General features: G+C 42.3%; 1 protein-coding gene across 1 annotated transcript; it reads right to left on the reverse strand.

The window, feature by feature from the left end:
* Nucleotides 1-223: 223 nt before the first annotated feature.
* Nucleotides 224-16091, reverse strand: LOC129827248 (melanin-concentrating hormone receptor 2-like). Its single transcript, XM_055887985.1, has 2 exons — nucleotides 15152-16091; nucleotides 224-2444 (listed from the first exon to the last, which is right to left on the reverse strand). Exons 1-2 carry the CDS (start codon nucleotides 15562-15564, stop codon nucleotides 1802-1804), a joined length of 1056 nt encoding a protein of 351 aa, XP_055743960.1. The 5' UTR covers nucleotides 15565-16091; the 3' UTR covers nucleotides 224-1801.
* Nucleotides 16092-21963: the final 5872 nt, after the last annotated feature.

Here is a 21963-nt window from a genome sequence, read left to right on the forward strand (position 1 = left end):
GCCTCCCTCCCACCTGCCTCCCTCTCACCTGCCTCCCTCTCACCTGCCTCCCTCTCACCTGCCTCCCTCTCACCTGCCTCCCTCTCACCTGCCTCCCTCTCACCTGCCTCCCTCTCACCTGCCTCCCTCTCACCTGCCTCCCTCTCACCTGCCTCCCTCTCACCTGCCTCCCTCTCACCTGCCTCCCTCTCACCTGCCTCCCTCCCACCTGCTCCCTCCCACAATGACAATCGGAAGATTTACGTCAACATCAATAGTAATACTGTTGATTTTTCCAAGAAGTATCTTATAACAATACTATCAGTATCTGAACATATCTGAGTATGCCCCTTGATAGAGGTCTCCCGAGTGGCGCAGCGGTCTAAGGCCCTGCATCTCAGTGCTAGAGGTGTCACTACAGACCCTGGTTCAATTCCAGGCTGTGTCACAATCGCCCGTGATTGGGAGTCGCATAGGGTGGCGCACAATTTGCCCAGCTTCGCCGAAGTAGGCCGTCATTGTAAATAATTTGTTCTTGACTGACTTGCCTAGTTAAGTAAAGGTTACATTTAAAACAATTTAATAAATATATGCTGCCCAGACATGGGTCCAAATGCATGTATATTTCTTATTTAAATACTTTTTTTTTCTGTGTATTTGAGTATTTTCAAACACACAGCTCAAAAGCAGAACTTTTTTTTCGGTATTTGAATAGTTAAAAAAAAAATACTGTTTTCAAATACTATTTTCAAATACCTGGTTGGGTTGAATGCATGGGGGTATATTTTAGTCAGTGTATTTGAGTATTTTCAAATGCTTTCCATGTGTATTTCCAAATACAATCCAATATTCAACTACTTGTTTTTTTAATAACAAGATTATCTGAAGACTTGTTCAGAAAAGTAATTGAAATACCTGAAATAGTATTTGAACCCAGCCAACTGGTCCAGTCAACTAAGTCAATGACTCAATTACCCAGGGTGCCTCTGGGACACAGGTTGAACAAGGCCAAGTACCCTAAAACACGCTCACTCAATCCCAATCATTATCAGGGAAACAGTCTGAGGTCATCGGTCAAATATTTGCTACACAACCCTGGCAGAGACGCATTAAAAAAATACTACAGTTTACTATAGAATTCTATTGTAAACTGCAGTATACTGTAGAATACTATACTGCACACTGTAGTGTCCCTCAATCATTTGAAGTACTTACTATAGAATGGTGTAGTATAATATAGAATACTATAGTAAATACTACAGTAATGTCCACAAAAAACGCTACACTTTAAAAAAAACTATACTAAATACTAAAGTATTTTGATTGCATATAACCTGCCCATTCCCCTCCCCCATATTGCTATACTACAGTATTCACTGTAGTGCTTTTGAAGATTTACTACAGTGAAGTAAGCAGAGAGAGAGAGAGCGAGAGCGAGATTATTTGAATGCGGTTAAAGCATGTATGAGAGCGAAAGAGATACACAGTCCTTTTGATACTTCCATTATGAACAATCTCAGTCCATTCTCAGAGTAGCTCGGCTTACATAACGATTCAGTAAACACCCGGCCACCACAGGATCAATGATTCTTAGTGATGGCGAAGCAGTGACAGTCAGTTGGGTAATACATCCACTAACACACAGTACCTCTTCTATTCCCTGGAAAGATAGCAGTGTAGTTCAACTACAGTAATTCATAAATGCTCAAAGTTCGTCAAAGATAGCAGAACGGAAAACAGTTGACTTTTGGTAGTATTATTAGGACGAACAGATGTCCTACCCATTCACACATACAGTATGCGAGTGGCAATGCCTGTATTATTACATGGCTGTGCTGCGGTAGTTGGGGTCGGTGGCCACGCTGCAGCCGTCTGTCTTGACCACAGTGGTCTTGGAGGAGTTCTGCTGTGAGCTCCTCAACTCCTTCCTGTGACAGAGACGCTCGCGGTAGTTCTGAGCGAAGATGAGCAGCATCAGAGGGTTGATGCAGCTGTGGGAGTAACTCAGACAGATACTGATGTTGTAGACATACACAAAGGTGTTGGTTGGCCTGTTGTTGCTCAAGTTAATCACCTGGATCACGTGATACGGGCTCCAGCACACCAGGAAGAGAGCAATGACCATCACCACGGTCTTGGTGGCGCGCTTCGCCCAGACAGACTGTTTACGCTTGACTCGGCGGATGGATCTGAAGACGTGGTAGAGGGTGAGGGAGTAGAAGGTGGAGATGATGATGAGAGGGAAGATGAAGCCCAGGATGGACTGGTAGAGAGTGTACCAGTACATGTCCTCAGGACCGTCCAGGAACATCATGCATATCGCCAAGTCGTGCTTCCTCACCACCATGGCGTAGATCATGACGGGCACGGTGAGCAGGAAGCTGCCGACCCACACCAGGATGTTGATGATGATGGTCCACTGGATGGTCCGCTTCTCTGAGGTGGGGTGGACGATGGCAATGTATCTGGGGTTAGAAACAAAGAGAAACATCAGTTAGAGACCAGGGGTTAGAGGTCAGGTGTCAGGGGTTAGGTTATGTACCTGGGCTGTGCCCTAATTGCACCCTATTCCCTATATAGTGCACTACTTTTGACCACAGCCCATTCCTTAAACAGTGGTTCCAAACTTCTTCCATTTTATTAAGAATGATGGAGGCCTCTGGACCTTCAATGCTGCAGACATTTTTTTTTGTACCATTCCCCAGATCTGTGCCACGACACAATCCTGTCTCGGAGCTCAATTCCTTTGACCTCATGGCTTGGTTTTTGCTCTGGCATTCACTGTGAACTGTGGGACCTTATATAGACAGGTGTGTGCCTTTCCAAATCATGTCCAAACAATTGAATTTACCACCGGTGGACTCCAATCAAGTTGTAGTAACATCTCAAGGATGATCAATGGAATCAGGATGCACCTGAGCTCAATTTCAAGTCTCATAGCAAAGGGTCTGAATACTAATATAAATAAGGTATTTCTGTTTTTTTATTTTTATACATTTGCAAAAAAAAATGTAAACATATTTTCACTTTGTCATTATGGGCTATTGTGTGTAGATTGATGAGGAAAAAAAATGTTACCTTTAAAAACAATTTTAGAATAAGGCTTTAACGTAACAAAATGTGGAAAAAGGGAAGAGGTCTGAATACTTAGTAGTACTGTGCACTACTGTTCACTAGGGCACAAACCAGGTCAAAGTAGTGCACTACTGTTCACCAGGGCACAAACCAGGTCAAAGTAGTGCACTACTGTTCACCAGGGCACAAACCAGGTCAAAGTAGTGCACTACTGTTCACCAGGGCACAAACCAGGTCAAAGTAGTGCACTACTGTTCACCAGGGCACAAACCAGGTCAAAGTAGTGCACTACTGTTCACTAGGGCACAAACCAGGTCAAAGTAGTGCACTACTGTTCACTAGGGCACAAACCAGGTCAAAAGTAGTGCACTACTGTTCACCAGGGCACAAACCAGGTCAAAGTAGTGCACTACTGTTCACTAGGGCACAAACCAGGTCAAAGTAGTGCACTACTGTTCACCAGGGCACAAACCAGGTCAAAGTAGTGCACTACTGTTCACCAGGGCACAAACCAGGTCAAAGTAGTGCACTACTGTTCACTAGGGCACAAACCAGGTCAAAAGTAGTGCACTACTGTTCACCAGGGCACAAACCAGGTCAAAGTAGTGCACTACTGTTCACCAGGGCACAAACCAGGTCAAAGTAGTGCACTACTGTTCACTAGGGCACAAACCAGGTCAAAGTAGTGCACTACTGTTCACCAGGGCACAAACCAGGTCAAAGTAGTGCACTACTGTTCACCAGGGCACAAACCAGGTCAAAGTAGTGCACTACTGTTCACTAGGGCACAAACCAGGTCAAAGTAGTGCACTACTGTTCACTAGGGCACAAACCAGGTCAAAGTAGTGCACTACTGTTCACTAGGGCACAAACCAGGTCAAAGTAGTGCACTACTGTTCACTAGGGCACAAACCAGGTCAAAGTAGTGCATTACTGTTCACTAGGGCACAAACCAGGTCAAAGTAGTGCACTACTGTTCACTAGGGCACAAACCAGGTCAAAGTAGTGCACTACTGTTCACTAGGGCACAAACCAGGTCAAAAGTAGTGCATTACTGTTCACCAGGGCACAAACCAGGTCAAAGTAGTGCACTACTGTTCACCAGGGCACAAACCAGGTCAAAGTAGTGCACTACTGTTCACCAGGGCACAAACCAGGTCAAAAGTAGTGCATTACTGTTCACCAGGGCACAAACCAGGTCAAAGTAGTGCACTACTGTTCACCAGGGCACAAACCAGGTCAAAGTAGTGCATTACTGTTCACCAGGGCACAAACCAGGTCAAAAGTAGTGCATTACTGTTCACCAGGGCACAAACCAGGTCAAAGTAGTGCACTACTGTTCACCAGGGCACAAACCAGGTCAAAGTAGTGCACTACTGTTCACCAGGGCACAAACCAGGTCAAAAGTAGTGCACTACTGTTCACCAGGGCACAAACCAGGTCAAAAGTAGTGCCCTACTGTTCACCAGGGCACAAACCAGGTCAAAAGTAGTGCCCTACTGTTCACCAGGGCACAAACCAGGTCAAAAGTAGTGCCCTACTGTTCACCAGGGCACAAACCAGGTCAAAAGTAGTGCACTATATAGGGCATAGGGTGGCATTTGCTGGAAACACAACGATATCTCTACAGGGATCATTCAGCAGACTCCATTGTGAGGCTGTTGTGGTGTTTTTAATAACACCCGTTACTTTACCCCAGGCCGGTGTAGTCCAGACAAAGGCATGTGAATATACAGACAAAACCCCCCCAAAAAACATTATCTAAATCGTATTTGTCTACTGGTATTTGTCAGAAAAGCAAACAGTAATTTGTTAACCTGGAGAAAAAAAAATACTCTGTTTTGAATGTGGCCTATTCATACGGTCTATAGTAACATTTGTGAGAGCAGTCAGGCTCTAATCATGATGTGACATTAAATAAATCTAATAATGTCATGTGTGGATCAGTTGGTAAGATCATGGATGCGTCATAAAAAACATCCTTATTCCCTATATAGTTCACTACTTTTGACAAGAGATCATAAGGCTCTGGTCAAAAGTAGTGCGCTACAAAGGGAATAGGGTGCCATATGGAATGCACTCGAGGACACTGGCATATGCCCAAAGTCATGGGTTCAATTCCTTCACGGATCACATACACATACTAAGAAATGAATGCCCTCACTGTACTGTACGTCGCTATGGATACAAACATCTGCTCTATACTATTCATGTACTGTATAGTATTCATGTACTGTATACTATTCATGTACTGTATACTATTCATGTACTGTATACTATTCATGTACTATATACTATTCATGTACTGCATACTATTCATGTATTCATGTACTGTATACTATTCATCTATTCATGTACTGTATACTATTCATGTACTGTATACTATTCATGTACTGTATACTATTCATGTATTCATGTACTGTATACTATTCATCTATTCATGTACTGTATACTATTCATGTACTGTATACTATTCATGTACTGTATAGTATTCATCTATTCATGTACTGTATAGTATTCATCTATTCATGTACTGTATAGTATTCATGTACTGTATACTATTCATGTACTGTATACTATTCATGTATTCATGTACTGTATAGTATTCATCTATTCATGTACTGTATAGTATTCATCTATTCATGTACTGTATAGTATTCATCTATTCATGTACTGTATATTATTCATCTATTCATGTACTGTATATTATTCATCTATTCATGTACTGTATACTATTCATGTATTCATGTACTGTATATTATTCATCTATTCATGTACTGTATATTATTCATCTATTCATGTACTGTATATTATTCATCTATTCATGTACTGTATAGTATTCATGTACTGTATAGTATTCATGTACTGTATATTATTCATCTATTCATGTACTGTATACTATTAATGTACTGTATAGTATTCATGTACTGTATACTATTCATGTATTCTATTGACTTCCTGTCTTTTTGGGATTAATTGAGCTGGGAGCTGATAAAAGTTACATACAAAGTGTCATGAATAGGTTAGACTGATGACTAGCTTACTGCTTGATATACAACATGAAATTAATCACATGTACATACCAAATAGCACCCTATTCCCGATGTAGTGCACTACTTTTCACCAGAGCCCTATGAGCCCTTGTCAAAAGTAGTGCACTACGTAGGAAAAAATGTATTTTGGACGCATAAAACATCCTAAAATAAACGGATCAGAGATGCTGATGTTAATCAAAGTAAAGTCTATAGCTATCTGCTGTACTTAACGACCCTGTGTCATATGTCAATGAAAGAATGACTATAATTCTACAGCCATGTCACATCAGAGAATTAAAAAGGAAGAATTTACTCTGCGCTGGTTATGTCTTTCATGATATGACTGAATACATCCAAGTCAGGCCAAGGGATGGGGATATTCCTGTAGAGATGTCTTCATGACCATGGGGGTATTACTATAGAGATGTCTTCATGACCATGGGGGTATTACTGTAGAGATGTCTTCATGACCATGGGGGTATTACTGTAGAGATGTCTTCATGACCATGGGGGTATTACTGTAGAGATGTCTTCATGACCATGGGGGTATTACTGTAGAGATGTCTTCATGACCATGGGGGTATTACTGTTTTTACACCGGTTGGGTCTAGTCCCTAATGCTGATTGGTGAAAACCTCATTCCAGCCGACGTCTTTTCCACAAGTCGCCACCGGCTAAATCTATGATGTTAAAATGCCTATTTACTCTGTTCCATCTGACTGTGCAATCCTCTGTCTCATCAGCCCAGCCAGGCATTTTATTTATCTTCATATGACCATGGAGATACCTTCATATGTACTGTGGAGATATTACTGTAGCTATGTCTTCTCTACAGGCATCCGAGTTGGCGCAGTGGTCTAAGGCACTGCATCTGAATGCAAGAGGAGCCACTATAGTACCTGGTTCGAATCCAGGCTGTGTCATACTCCCGGCAGTGATTGGGAGTCCCTTAGGGCGGTGCACAATAGGCCCAGCGTCGTCAGGGTTTTGTCGGGGTATTTTTGTCAGGGTCATTATAAATAAGAATTTGTTCATAACTGACTTTTAATTAAAACAGCCACATGAACCTGGCATGGTCATGTAGATATAGATGTATTGATGGCCAGAAAAGGGTGCGTATGACCTTCCTATCAACTCAATCAAAGATTGTCACATACACAGATTAGCAGATGTTAAAGCCGGTGAATTGAAATGCCTGTGTTTCCCAATGACTAGGGAATCCTACTAGGGGAATCCTACTAGGGGAATCTGAATAAGGGATTCTGACTAGAAATTCTGACTAGGGGAATCTGACTAGGGGAATCTGACTAGGGGAATCTGACTAGGGGAATCTGACTAGGGGAATTCTGACTTGGGGAATTCTGACTTGGGGAATCTGACTAGGGGAATTCTGACTTGGGGAATCTGACTAGGGGAATCTGACTAGGGGAATCTGACTAGGGGAATCTGACTAGGGGAATCTGACTAGGGGAATCTGACTAGAAATTCTGACTAGGGGAATCTGACTAGGGGAATCTGACTAGGGGAATCTGACTAGGGGAATCTGACTAGGGGAATCTGACTAGGGGAATCTGACTAGGGGAATCTGACTAGGGGAATCTGACTAGGGGAATCTGACTAGGGGAATCTGACTTGGGGAATCTGACTTGGGGAATCTGACTTGGGGAATCTGACTTGGGGAATCTGACTTGGGGAATCTGACTAGGGGAATCTGACTAGGGGAATCTGACTAGGGGAATTCTGACTAGGAATTCTGACTAGGGGAATCTGACTAGAAATTCTGACTAGGGGAATCTGACTAGAAATTTGACTTGGGGAATCTGACTAGGGGAATCTGACTAGGGGAATCTGACTAGGGGAATCTGACTAGGGGAATCTGACTAGGGGAATCTGACTTGGGGAATTCTGACTAGGGGAATTCTGACTAGGGGAATTCTGACTAGGGGAATTCTGACTAGGGGAATCTGACTAGAAATTCTGACTAGGGGAATCTGACTAGAAATTTGACTTGGGGAATCTGACTTGGGGAATCTGACTAGGGGAATCTGACTAGGGGAATCTGACTAGGGGAATTCTGACTTGGGGAATTCTGACTTGGGGAATCTGACTAGGGGAATCTGACTAGGGGAATCTGACTAGGGGAATCTGACTAGGGGAATCTGACTAGGGGAATCTGACTAGGGGAATCTGACTAGGGGAATCTGACTAGAAATTCTGACTAGGGGAATCTGACTAGGGAAATCTGACTAGGGGAATCTGACTAGGGGAATCTGACTAGGGGAATCTGACTAGGGGAATCTGACTAGGGGAATCTGACTTGGGGAATCTGACTTGGGGAATCTGACTTGGGGAATCTGACTTGGGGAATCTGACTTGGGGAATCTGACTAGGGGAATCTGACTAGGGGAATCTGACTAGGGGAATTCTGACTAGGAATTCTGACTAGGGGAATCTGACTAGAAATTCTGACTAGGGGAATCTGACTAGAAATTTGACTTGGGGAATCTGACTAGGGGAATCTGACTAGGGGAATCTGACTAGGGGAATCTGACTAGGGGAATCTGACTAGGGGAATCTGACTTGGGGAATCTGACTAGGGGAATTCTGACTAGGGGAATTCTGACTAGGGGAATCTGACTAGAAATTCTGACTAGGGGAATCTGACTAGAAATTTGACTTGGGGAATTTGACTTGGGGAATCTGACTAGAAATTCTGACTAGGGGAATCTGACTAGGGAAATCTGACTAGGGAAATCTGACTAGGGGAATCTGACTAGGGGAATCTGACTAGGGGAATCTGACTAGGGGAATCTGACTTGGGGAATCTGACTTGGGGAATCTGACTTGGGGAATCTGACTAGGGGAATCTGACTAGGGGAATTCTGACTAGGAATTCTGACTAGGGGAATCTGACTAGAAATTCTGACTAGGGGAATCTGACTAGAAATTTGACTTGGGGAATCTGACTAGGGGAATCTGACTAGGGGAATCTGACTAGGGGAATCTGACTAGGGGAATCTGACTTGGGGAATCTGACTAGGGGAATTCTGACTAGGGGAATTCTGACTAGGGGAATCTGACTAGAAATTCTGACTAGGGGAATCTGACTAGAAATTTGACTTGGGGAATTTGACTTGGGGAATCTGACTTGGGGAATCTGACTTGGGGAATCTGACTAGGGGAATCTGACTAGGGGAATCTGACTAGGGGAATCTGACTAGGGGAATCTGACTAGGGGAATCTGACTAGGGGAATCTGACTAGGGGAATCTGACTAGGGGAATCTGACTTGGGGAATCTGACTTGGGGAATTCTGACTAGGGGAATCTGACTAGGGGAATCTGACTAGGGGAATTCTGACTAGGGGAATTCTGACTAGGGGAATCTGACTAGAAATTCTGACTAGGGGAATCTGACTAGAAATTTGACTTTGGGAATCTGACTTTGGGAATCTGACTTGGGGAATCTGACTTGGGCAATCTGACTAGGGCAATCTGACTAGGGCAATCTGACTAGGGCAATCTGACTAGGGCAATCTGACTAGGGCAATCTGACTAGGGCAATCTGACTAGGGCAATCTGACTAGGGCAATCTGACTAGGGCAATCTGACTAGGGGAATCTGACTAGGGGAATCTGACTAGGGGAATCTGACTAGGGGAATCTGACTAGGGGAATCTGACTAGGGGAATCTGACTAGGGGTATCTGACTAGGGGTATCTGACTAGGGGAATCTGACTTGGGGAATCTGACTTGGGGAATCTGACTTGGGGAATCTGACTTGGGGAATCTGACTTGGGGAATCTGACTTGGGGAATCTGACTTGGGGAATCTAACTTGGGGAATCTGACTTGGGGAATCTGACTAGGGGATTCTGACTAGGGGATTCTGACTAGGGGATTCTGACTAGGGGATTCTGACTAGGGGATTCTGACTAGGGGATTCTGACTAGGGGATTCTGACTAGGGGATTCTGACTAGGGGATTCTGACTAGGGGATTCTGACTAGGGGATTCTGACTAGGGGATTCTGACTAGGGGATTCTGACTAGGGGATTCTGACTAGGGGATTCTGACTAGGGGATTCTGACTAGGGGATTCTGACTAGGGGATTCTGACTAGGGGATTCTGACTAGGGGAATCTGACTTGGGGAATCTGACTTGGGGAATCTGACTAGGGGAATCTGACTAGGGGAATCTGACTAGGGGAATCTGACTAGGGGAATCCGACTAGGGGAATCTGACTGCCATGTCCATGTTCCAGTAAGACCCTGTCATTGCCTTTGGATCGATACAAACACATATTGGACTTCGAAAAGCCTACATACTTCACATACGTAAGATACATATATGGTGCAGCTCATTTAGCAGCTGATTGAGCTTAGAGTTGGCACATTCTTTGGAAACACGCTAGTATGGGAACATTTGTTTGGAGACTATTATAATAGTTCACATAAACTATCTAGGAGTCTTGTTAAATGGTGGTTTAGCTAATCTGTGTGTTAAAGTAATCCTGTTGGATGGTGGTTTAGCTAATCTGTGTGTTAAACTAATCCTGTCCATCTGTTGGAGCTGTGAGTCTCTAAGGCTAATGAGGTGTGTGTGTGTGTGTGTGTGAGAGAGAGAGAAAGAGATACAGAATGTGTGTGTGTGTGTGTGAAAGAGAGAGAGAGAGACAGACAGAAAGAGACAAAGTGTGTGTGTGTGTGTGTGTGTGTGTGTGTGTGTGTGTGTGTGAGAGAGCGAGACAATGTGTGTGTGAAAGAGAGAGACATAACGTGTCTGTGTTCCACCAGGCACAGTAAAAGGTAGGAAGAGCATGTCTGCTAGGAAGGTATGATCTCTTTCCTCTATAAACACAGACAGAATTAGCCCCTCGTCCACTCCAGCCAAGGATGTTGTTGACCCAAAATCTGCATACATTTTTGGACTTATAAATTAATATGTACCAATTGATTCTTGAAAAATACAATTTCTAAATGCCTCAGGAGCTTAGTTCAAAACATTGGTTTCTATTCAATCTGTGTGTTAAACTAATCCTGCTGGTTGGTGGTTTAACTAATCTGTGTGTTAAACTAATCCTGCTGGAGGGTGGTTTAACTAATCTGTGTGTTAAACTAATCCTGCTGGAGGGTGGTTTAACTAATCTCGGTGGGTTCTATTCAATCTGTGTCGCTGAAGCATTAAAGATTCCGCGATTTTAGAAATTGAAAAGTAATTTCCCAATTGAGCCGTTTACTGTGAAACGCAGTCTTCTCCGTTTACGCGAGAGCATACATTTCAATCACGCATTCACCTTGACCTTTCACGATACGGATTAAATACAACTCATGGTTAAAACTATAATATTGATCTTGTAGACGGTCAGTCCTTTCGTCCATTAGCTCTGTCTATTCATTTTTTACAGTGGTTTACATTTCTCCATTTGCCTCTTTTTAATAAGAAGAATCATTCAACTGCAAGTAATGTTAACTGGCGGGTGAATTGTGTGAGACAGAACATGGATCGTCACTCCATACAACACGTTGGCTGTGTCTGATTGGCTGTGTCTGATTGGCTGTGTCTGATTGGCTGTGTCTGATTGGCTGTGTTGGCTGTGTCTGGTTGGCTGTGTCTGATTGGCTGTGTCTGATTGGCTGTGTTGGCTGTGTTTGATTGGCTGTGTTGGCTGTGTCTGATTGGCTGTGTTGGCTGTGTCTGATTGGCTGTGTCTGGTTGGCTGTGTCTGGTTGGCTGTGTCTGATTGGCTGTGTCTGATTGGCTGTGTTGGCTGTGTCTGATTGGCTGTGTCTTGTTGGCTGTGTCTGATTGGCTGCGTTGGCTGTCTCTGATTGGCTGTGTCTGATTGGCTGCGTTGGCTGTGTCTGATTGGCTGTGTTGGCTGTGTCTGATTGGCTGCGTTGGCTGTGTCTGAAATGGATTTACTACCTTGGTCCCAAACGAAGACGGTGAACCAGTTAACCTTGAACATGTGTTTTATGTACGGCTATGAGCATTCCCTCTGTGACCATCCATTTCATTATTACCTCATCAATCTCTACCCTCTGGGTTATTGACATGGCAGGGTGTATATATTGCAGGCTATTATACTAATTGATATGCTGTAGGCGGACGGATCCATATTAGATCAGAAAATCACCTTTTTTTTGGTTCTAATAAACACACCGAAAGCAATAACATGTATTTATTTGCAGTCCGTGCATGTAAAGTAAACTGTAAAGGGGTTACTGTGAATTTGACAGTAGTTTTACAGGCAGCTTGTGGCAAGTCAAATTCTGGTGTTTCATATTACAGTACACCTACTGTAATATAAATACGGGTATCAAAGCAAGTACAGTGTAATGACTCTCAGGACAATGCCGTGAAATTGACTGTTATTACTGTAAAAAAACAACAATAAGTAAACTATACCATAATCAGAATGAATTAATGGATGGATTAAATTAATTCATTTAAGGGAGGGGTCTGGTATTTCACAGTATTTTACTGTAATTACAAGGGATTGGCGCGAGCAGATTGGCTGCTAGGTAAAGTGTTTACACATTACAATATATTAATGAATGTTTGGTGTTTTTGTATCACATAGACTTCTAGAGGCCTCAACAAAGGCTTCCAATCTACAGGGCTAAAGAGACCAGAAGGATATGGCAACCATTTACATTTTAGGTGTGCTGATACTCCAATCTGTCCCTTATACAAATTGATGTGGCACTATAACCACAAAGGAGTTAAATTGGTACAGCATTCTCAATCAGGGGTGCAACAAATATAGGCTCTTACAAGGCACCCATCGACATAAACTCAGCAAAAAAAGAAAGAAACGTCCCCTCACTGTCACCTGCGTTTTATTTTCAGCAAACTTAACGTGTGTAAATATTTGTATGAACATAACAAGATTCAACAACTGAGACATAAACTGAACAAGTTCCACAGACATGTGACTAACAGAAATGGAATAATGTGTCCCTGAACAAAGGGGGGAGGGCAAAATCAAAAGTAACAGTCGGTATCTGGTGTGGCCACCAGCTGCATTAAATACGATGATGCTGTGACACACCGCCCCAGACCATGATGGACCCTCCACCTCCAAATAAATCCCGCTCCAGAGTACAGGCCTCGGTGTAACGCTCATTCCTTCGATGATAAACGCGAATCCGACCATCACCCCCGCGACTCGTCATCGAAGAGCACTTTTTGCCAGTCCTGTCTGGTCCAGCGAAGGTGGGTTTGTGCCCATAGGCGACTTTGTTGCCGGTGATGTCTGTTGAGGACCAGCGTTACAACAGGCCTACAAGCCCTCAGTCCAGCCTCTCTCAGCCTATTGCGGACAGTCTGAGCACTGATGGAGGGATTGTGCGTTCCTGGTGTAACTCGGGCAGTTGGTGTTGTCATCCTGTACCTGTCCCTCGGGTGTGATGTTCGGATGTACCGATCCTGTGCAGGTGTTATTACACGTGGGCTGCCACTGCGAGGACGATCAGCTGTCTGTCCTGTCTTCCTGTAGCACTGTCTCACTGTACGGACATTGCAATTTATTGCCCTGGCCACATCTGCAGTCCTCAAGCCTCCTTGCAGCATGCCTAAGGCACATTCACGCAGATGAGCAGGGACCCTGGCTATCTTTCTTTTGGTGTTTTTCAGAGTCAGTAGAAAGGCCTCTTTAGTGTCCTTAGTTTTCATAACTGTGACCTTAATTGCCTACCGTCTGTAAACTGTTAGTGTCTGAACGACCGTTCCACAGGTGCGTGTTCATTAATTGTTCATGGTTCATTGAACAAGCATGGGAAACAGTGTTTAAACCCTTTACAATGAAGATATTTGGATTTTGAACTAATTATCTTTGAACGACAGGGTCCCTTTTGGACGTTTCTTCTTTTGCTGAGTTCATGTTAATGAGCCATAAACAACAATACTAATGGTCAAAGAGTTTTTGGCACTCCAGAGATACTGGAAGGTGGATTTACAATACCATTCGAAATACAGCAATTATTTGCCCAGACCACAACATTTTCCCACAATGCACCATATTTGAAACTGTGCTGCAGTAAAATGTTTCTATGTATTTTACTGTTGATAAAAGCCAGAATTGCAGTATAATTTTCAGTTTTCTGTTACAGTGTAGGCCTATATCCTCAGGTTTTACTGATCTACTTTGGCTGTGCTTTTTCCCCCGAACCCTCTGACCATGGTTCTGCAACTGGAGGCCTGTCACGCCCTGACCTTAGCGATCCTTTTTATGTCTCTATTTTGGTTGGGGTGGGCATTCTATGTTGTCTATTTCTATGTGTTTGGCCGGGTGTGGTTCTCAATCAGAAGCAGCTGTCTATCGTTGTCTCTGATTGAGAACCATACTTAGGTATCCTTTTCCCACCTGTGTTTTGTGGGTAGTTGTTTTCTGTTTTGTGTGAGTACCTGACAGAACTGTTGCGTTTTGTTCCAGTGTTCAGGTTTTAATTAACATCATGAACACGTACCACGCTGCGCATTGGTCTACTCCTTCTTCCTCAGACGAACATCGTTACAAGGTCAGAGTTTTTTTTTATTTGACCCCCCCCTCCCAAGGGACAACAATGTTTCTGGGCAAATTTGTATTATTATAATTTCTAGTATTATTTTCATTGTCGGAAAAAATCATGTAAAAACACCAGGACATCAGCTCCATGTGATTTTAATTTCAGAAATCTGTTCCTAAGTATTCCCACGCACAATAGAGAGACACGTGATCTTATACAAACGTTGCAAGGATTTGGAATGATTTATGTTTTAGTCAAATATGATATCTGTTTGGGTTTCTTGTGGTCAATTTGGAGTCTACACATTAATGTCTAATTATGTTCCGGCCACCGACCATCCGCTCAAGAAAAAAAAAATCGACCCTCGGCTGCATATAACGAGTGTTCGTCGTAATAACCTATAGCTTCTAACTATGTTATAATCATATCCTACACCAGGTTAAATCTACCTGGATACATAAAGGTGAAGGAAGACCTAATTGATGCTATATTCGACACCTCTCTTTGTCATGATCAAACTGACACCTATTGAATTTGGAGAGATGGAGACTTACCTGTCAATACATAGCACCGTTACAATCCCCACGGTAGTGAACTGGTTGCTAACATCCACCACCACGACAGCTTTGCACATGAAGTTCCCGAACACCCACTGTCTGTCCCGGACCAGCTGGTGAATGTTGAAGGGCATCACCAGCAAGAAGAGCATATCTGCGATGGCCAAGTTCAGCACGTAGATGTCCGAGACAATCTTTTTCTTGCATGTTGCCACTGCGTATATCACCAAACCGTTGGCGATCACTCCTATAGTACACAGGATGCCGTATATGGACGGGAATATGTGCATAAAAGTCGCCAGGTCGATGAAGCTGGGTGAGGACTGAGTCGTGTTTACACATGACGAGTTGTTGGTGAAGTTACCTATTTCTTCATAGTTACAAAATATGTCCGAGCTATTTATAATCATATTTAGATCTTCAGATATTTGCCGCCCTTGGTCGTAATTGATAACGCGCGAGTCAGTATTAGGCTATAGATAAACACTAACGCTGCCAAGCCGACAAGTCATACTGTACCAGCTTCTATCCAAATTTCTAGCGGCACAACTTGGACACCTCTTCTGGATAAATTGCAGCGCGCGTATCCTTTGGTTGACGCACTTCTTTAGATTATTTTGTAATAAACTACAGCACAAGTAAAGTATGTGTTTCAATGAGATTCTGCTGATGGATCATTCGCACCAAACCTGGGAACAAGCTGATGCCTCTAGAAGAACAAATTATTCACCCAGGAAGCCACTACGTTCCTGGACTGGACCTCCCTGTGCGTCTCCGCTGCGCTCTCTCCCTACCCAATAGCGCACCGGATATTCGCGGACTCGGTGAAGGATAAAACAATCCGATAGTAGTGTCCTCCCTTCAAAATATCCCGATGTATTTAACACTTGATAAAACGTTAATACTTTTTAGAGAAAACTGATTGGAAGATCAGTTAGTAAATCCTCCCACAAAAAATAAATATTGTTGATCTGTTTCTTGCTCTGAAAAAACAATTCATCCATGCATCCCGTTGCGCATGTCATGAGTAAATTGACTTGTGTCACGATGTTTTGATTTCATGTTGCTTTATTCAAAACGACAGCATCAATGACACGATGTTGTTTCCTAATATTATGTTGGCCTTTTATACGTCTATTACATATTGGTTCATATACAGCCAATGATTCAACGAAGAATCATTAGACAATTAGATGTTATTTAGTCAACAGCTCCTTTTAGCATGTCACATGAAAAAGACAGTTTACTCTGTTAAACATGAAACAGATCCTTTCGTATGTTATAAATGAAACATATTATTTAATAATGTTATAAATAAAACATATTCTTAAGCTTGTTATAAATGACACAGATCGTTTAGTATGTTATGAGTGAAACAGATCGTTTAATATGTTATACATGAGAAATAGTCTACAGTCCATTAAGCTAATAATCGAATTGCATAATACAAAAAAATCCCTTTTAAAATCCGTCTGTTTTAACCCTCCTGCTGAGGTCCGGTCGAACTGGACCGATTTACAAGTTTTCTCTCTGAAAGATGTAGTTCATTTAATCTGATTGTCACAAGGTTCCATGACTTTGTCCACACATGACATCTGAACACACAACATGCATTTTGATGATTCTCATTACACTTTGGGTGTTTTATTTAACTTTTGTACACCTGTGGTGTTCCCGGTCAAAAATGACCGGTCATTAGATATGGATGGGTGAGACTGCAATTAGTGTAGAAAATTTAGTTCAGGCACATGCCCATTCATTAGATGGACACACTTCCTCTCCCAGACCCCCACATGCGTGTGTGTTTGAACACACACACACACACACACACACACACACACACACACACACACACACACACACACACACACACACACACACACACACACACACACACACACACACACACACACACACACACACACACACACACACACACACACACACACACACAGGTTTGGAAGGAATGTTTTATACCAAACTTTCATAACACCTTGGCACAAACCAAAGAGATCATCGAAATCTAGTCTGAAATCTCAAATGAATGGTGGCCATCTTATAATAACTCTATGCCTTCTCTTCATGGGTGATATCCATCAATGCCCTGGACCTCACTTTATCACCAACCCCATCAAAACAGCCTATGCACCCATGCTCCTCTTGCGAACGTTGGATAAAGAGTTAACAGCAAAAGCTTTGGTATGTTAGGAATGTGAGCACAGTTGATTCATCTAAAAATCAAAAAATGCAACGATCCTAGCTTTGGACATGGGGTCAATGAAGCTTACCGTTGCTGTCTGTTTTCTGTACCCGCGAGGTGTTGGAGCATTGAAGGTGTGATGGGACCAGAGGACTTACCGAGGGTGGAGAGAGCACCGGAGGAGGAGGGGTCCACAGCAGAGCGGAGGCCACCAGATGCGAGTGACTGGGGAGTAGCATCTGGGGAGAGGTGCTCCATGGTGACAGAGAGGCCACTGGAGGCAGTGCATTGGGAAGATGGCAGCGCAGTGGAAACCGAGTTACAAGTGGATCTGGAATTCAACGAGGCCTTTGGGAAGGGCTTACATTTTCTGCACTTAAAAGTCCGAAGCCTCCTACCGAAGATCGATGAGATACGCCTGTTGGTTTGCAAATCAGAGGGTTCTTATGTTTTACTGAGACATGGTTGGATTCATCTGTTTGTGACTCAGAAATTGAGTTGAGGTTGAGGTTAATTACTCTGTTGTCAGGAAGGATCGGAATCGGAACGGTGGGGGGATATGTGCGTTGTAAGATCAGACATTGCTTTTAACTTCTTATGGCTGCAAGGGGCAGCACTGAGTAACCTGGAAAGAGGTAGCCATTTCAAACGGCCTCCTACTCAATTCTTGCTCGTACAATATGCATATTATCATTTCTATTGGATAGAAAACACTCTCTAGTTTCTTAAACCGTTTGAATTATTTCTCTAAGTGAACCAGAACTCTTTCTGCAGCCCATTTCCTATCCGGAAGTGAGATTTCCAAATGCGAGGTCTTTTTTCAAGAGCTTGTTTATAAAAGGGCATGTCACTTGGGACCATAGAAACACGTCATACGCCTTCCCCTCGGTGTCATGCGGAAGTGAGAGCAGAAAGGGCTTGAATATCTCGTTCTGGGATTGAATACAGCCTCTTGGAGTGAGAGGTCCGCCATTATGTTTTGTTTCGAACACGCGAAGTTGAACCTGGAATTGCCTCCTGGAAAATCGTCGTTATAGGTGAATATGATCTCTGGCTTCGATTTTACTTGATACATGTCACAATATCATCCTAAAGTATGTTTTTTCAATATAGTTTAATTATATTATTGAAATTTATTCGGGACTTTAGACGTGGAAGAATGGAAGAATTTTTTCAAGAAGGAGAGGTTAGCGCCGCACGGCCAGTGTGCTTGCTAATTCAAGAGGGAAATAGTTCGTTCTGGATCCAAACAAAGACCGTTCTGGACAATGGACCCCTTTACAACATTCTGATGGAAGATCAACAAAGATAAGGACCCAATTTGGGATGCTATTTCATATATCTGTCGAGCTGTGCTATCGCTACCGATTACTTGGAATCAATGCTGTTGTGTGTTAGCCATTGCAGTAAGCTAATATAACGATATATTGTGTTTTCGCTGTAAAACACTTAAAAATCGGAAATATTGTCTGTATTCACAAGATCTTTGTCTTTCATTTTGCTATACACCATATATTTTTCTGAAATGTTTTATGAGTAATTAGGTAGTTGACGTTGGTGTCTGTATTTACTCTGGCTACTCCCGTGCTATTTCTGACTGTAGCTATGATGGTAGAATCAATGTAAAACTGATTTATAGCTCAAATATGCAAATTTTTCGAACAAAATATAGATTTATTGTGTAACATGTTATAGGACTGTCATATGAGGAAGTTGTTTCTAGGTTTGTTTGGTTGGATCTTGGTTAGTTAGGCTGGCTTTGTGCATGCTACCTGTACTGTGAAAAATGTCTGTCCTCTTTTGTATTTGGTGGTGAACTAACATAAATATACGTGGTGTTTTTGCTGTAAAACATTTAAAAAATCGGACACGTTGGCTGGATTAACAAGATGTTTATCTTTCAAATGCTGTATTGGACTTGTTAATGTGTGAAAGTTAAATATAAAAAAAAAAAATAGATTTTGAATTTCGCGCCCTGCAATTGAGCTGGATGTTGTCATAAGTGTACCGGTGTCGGGCTGCAGCCATAACAGGTTTTAACGTCAGATCGGATTTTAGCGCTGATCTAGAGATTGTCTGGCTGGATATCTGCCTTCCCAAAACCAAGCAGATTTTGTCGGGTGGTGTGTTACAGACTGCACAATCAGAATGCATTCTATGAAGGTCTCGAAATTGTGTTGTCAAACTGTGATGATTCCCTGTTGAAGGAAATACTTTTGTTTTGGGATTTCAATACTGATGTCTGCAGAAAGAATAGCCCAACCCACAATGTATTTATGCACTGTTGTAGATCACTGGCTCTGACCCAAATGATAAAAGATCCAACCAGGATATGTGAAACAGTGCAAAGTACGATTTACTTAATATTGGTGTCTGATACATCTAAAATATCTCAGAGTGGAGTAATAGTATTTGGAATCAGTGATCATTTTATTACATTTTGCACAAGGAGGATTTTTAAAGATGATATATTTAATTGTCACAAAACCATTCTCTGTTGAAAGTTTATGGAGGAAGTGAGTAAAATTGACTGGTCACCTTTGCTGGATAGTGTAGGGGTAGGCACTGCCCGGGAAGTCTTTAAATGTAGATTCCTTAATGTGGTGAATGTGATGGCTGCCATTAGACAGGTCAGGGTAAAGCAGAGATCGAGCCATTGTTTTAATCATGAGATTCTAGAATCTATCCAAGCAAGGAATAAGGCCTTTAATTTTTTTTAGAACTCTCAAGAGCAGCCTGATTTTGTCCTATATAAATGTCACAGAAATGAAGCACAGAGCAGAATAGATGGAATTAAGAGGGGTTACTTGTCTGAGAAAATAATTGAGAACAAAAATGACCCTAAAAAGCTTTGGAAATCATGTTAAGGATTAGACCCCTTTTAAAAAAAAAAAATCTCCTAAAATGACATACCCAAATCTAACTGCCTTTAGCTCAGGCCCTGAAGCAAGAATAAGCATATTCTTGATACCATTTGAAAGGAAAGACTTTGTAGTTTGTGTAAATGTGAACGGAATGAAGGAGAATATAACACAATAGATCTGGTAAAAGATAATACAAAGAAAAAAACAACTGTTCTTTTGTATTTTTTTTTAACCATCATCTTTGAAATGCAAGAGAAAGGCCATTAATGTATTATTCCAGCCCTGGTGCAATTTAGAGTTTTGGCCACTAGATGGCAGCGGTGTATGTGCAATGTTTTAGACTTATCCAATGAACCATTACATTTCTGGTCAAAATGTTGTATCAAGAATGCCCAAATGTGCCTAATTTGTTTATTAATAACTTTTCATGTTAAAAATGGTTACTTACAAACTCATGCCAATCGCATTAGCCTATGTTAGCTCATCCGTCCTGTGGAAGGGACATCGATCCCGAATAAGTTAAGGAACTAGGCTGTAGTAGTACTACCAAAAACAAACCTAACAGTATTGGACTGAGCATCAGGGGGGAGATGGAATACGAAAAAGCAGAGGTTGCCAATGAATTCAACTCTTTTTTTCTTTTTTTAAAATGTTTTTTTACTTCTGTTGCCAGCAAGCTGGTTAGCCAGCTGCCCACCAGTTCTGGTTTGTATGGAAGCAACCAAGTCCAGAAGTATTATGTAGAGTTATGGGTTCAGCCAAACTCTTTTTATTTTGCAAAGGCAGCAACAGCCAAAGTAGCCAGTATGCTGGCAGAGCTTAAATGCTCCAAAGCCACAGGCCTGGATAATATTCTTGCAAGGTTTCTAATAGATTCTGCTGAGCAAATTGGCCCTTGTATTACGCATATTGTTAATGTCTCTCTTGAACAAGGCGTCTTTCCCAGGGACATGAAACAAGCTAAAGTTATACCTCTGTATGAAAAGGTGATAAAGTCTGACACGGAATTATAGGCCTGTATCTATCCTCAGTACAACATCAAAGATCCTGGAGAGAGTTGTACATGAGCAAATGTATGAACATGTTAACAAACAGGGTCTAATGTACGATTTTCCGTCGGGTTTTAGAAAAACATACTCCACTGATTCATGTCTACTTTACTTGACTGACTTCATCAGGAAAGAGATCGATGAGGGAAATCTGTGTGGAATAGTACTGCTTGACCTACAGAAGGCCTTTGATATAGTTAACCACTGTCTCCTAATCTTCAAACTGGAGACACTGGGGTTAAGCAGTATCCCTCTAGGCTGGGTAAAGTCCTATTTATCAGGAAGGGAGCAAGTAGTAGAGGTTAATGTTTCACTGTCTCAGGCAAAACCAATGAGTTGTGGTGTTCCGCAGGGGAGCGTGCTTGGGCCTCTACTGTTTTTATTAACGATATGAAAGATGCTTGTTCTTGCCGTGTTCTTCTTTATGCGGATGACTCTACACTTCTGGTGTCTCACAAAAGTAAAACTATGTTGGAGAGCGTACTTAGCACAGAGCTTACTAACATTAGCAAATGGCATGGAGATAATAAGCTATCTCTGCACTTAGGGAAAATGGAGGCAATTATTTTGGGAACCAGACCTAAGTTGTGTAGGACTTCTGAAATCAGAGTGGAGGTAGGGGGTGAGGTGCTGACTACTAAAACCTCTGTTAGCTACTTGGGATCTATCCTTGATGGAAGCTTGGGAGGTGTGAGC

The sequence above is a fragment of the Salvelinus fontinalis genome, chromosome 29 (assembly GCF_029448725.1).
Source record: "Salvelinus fontinalis isolate EN_2023a chromosome 29, ASM2944872v1, whole genome shotgun sequence".
NCBI lineage: Eukaryota > Metazoa > Chordata > Actinopteri > Salmoniformes > Salmonidae > Salvelinus > Salvelinus fontinalis.

What these genes read in the sequence shown, in the direction of transcription:
- LOC129827248 (XM_055887985.1), bottom strand. Translation starts at nt 15,564, where the DNA reads ATGATTATAAATAGCTCGGACATATTTTGTAACTATGAAGAAATAGGT. An exon ending in ACGGTGCTATGTATTGACAG is followed by an intron (nt 2,445 to 15,151) that starts GTAAGTCTCCAT and finishes TTCTAACCCCAG; the next exon opens with ATACATTGCCATCGTCCACC.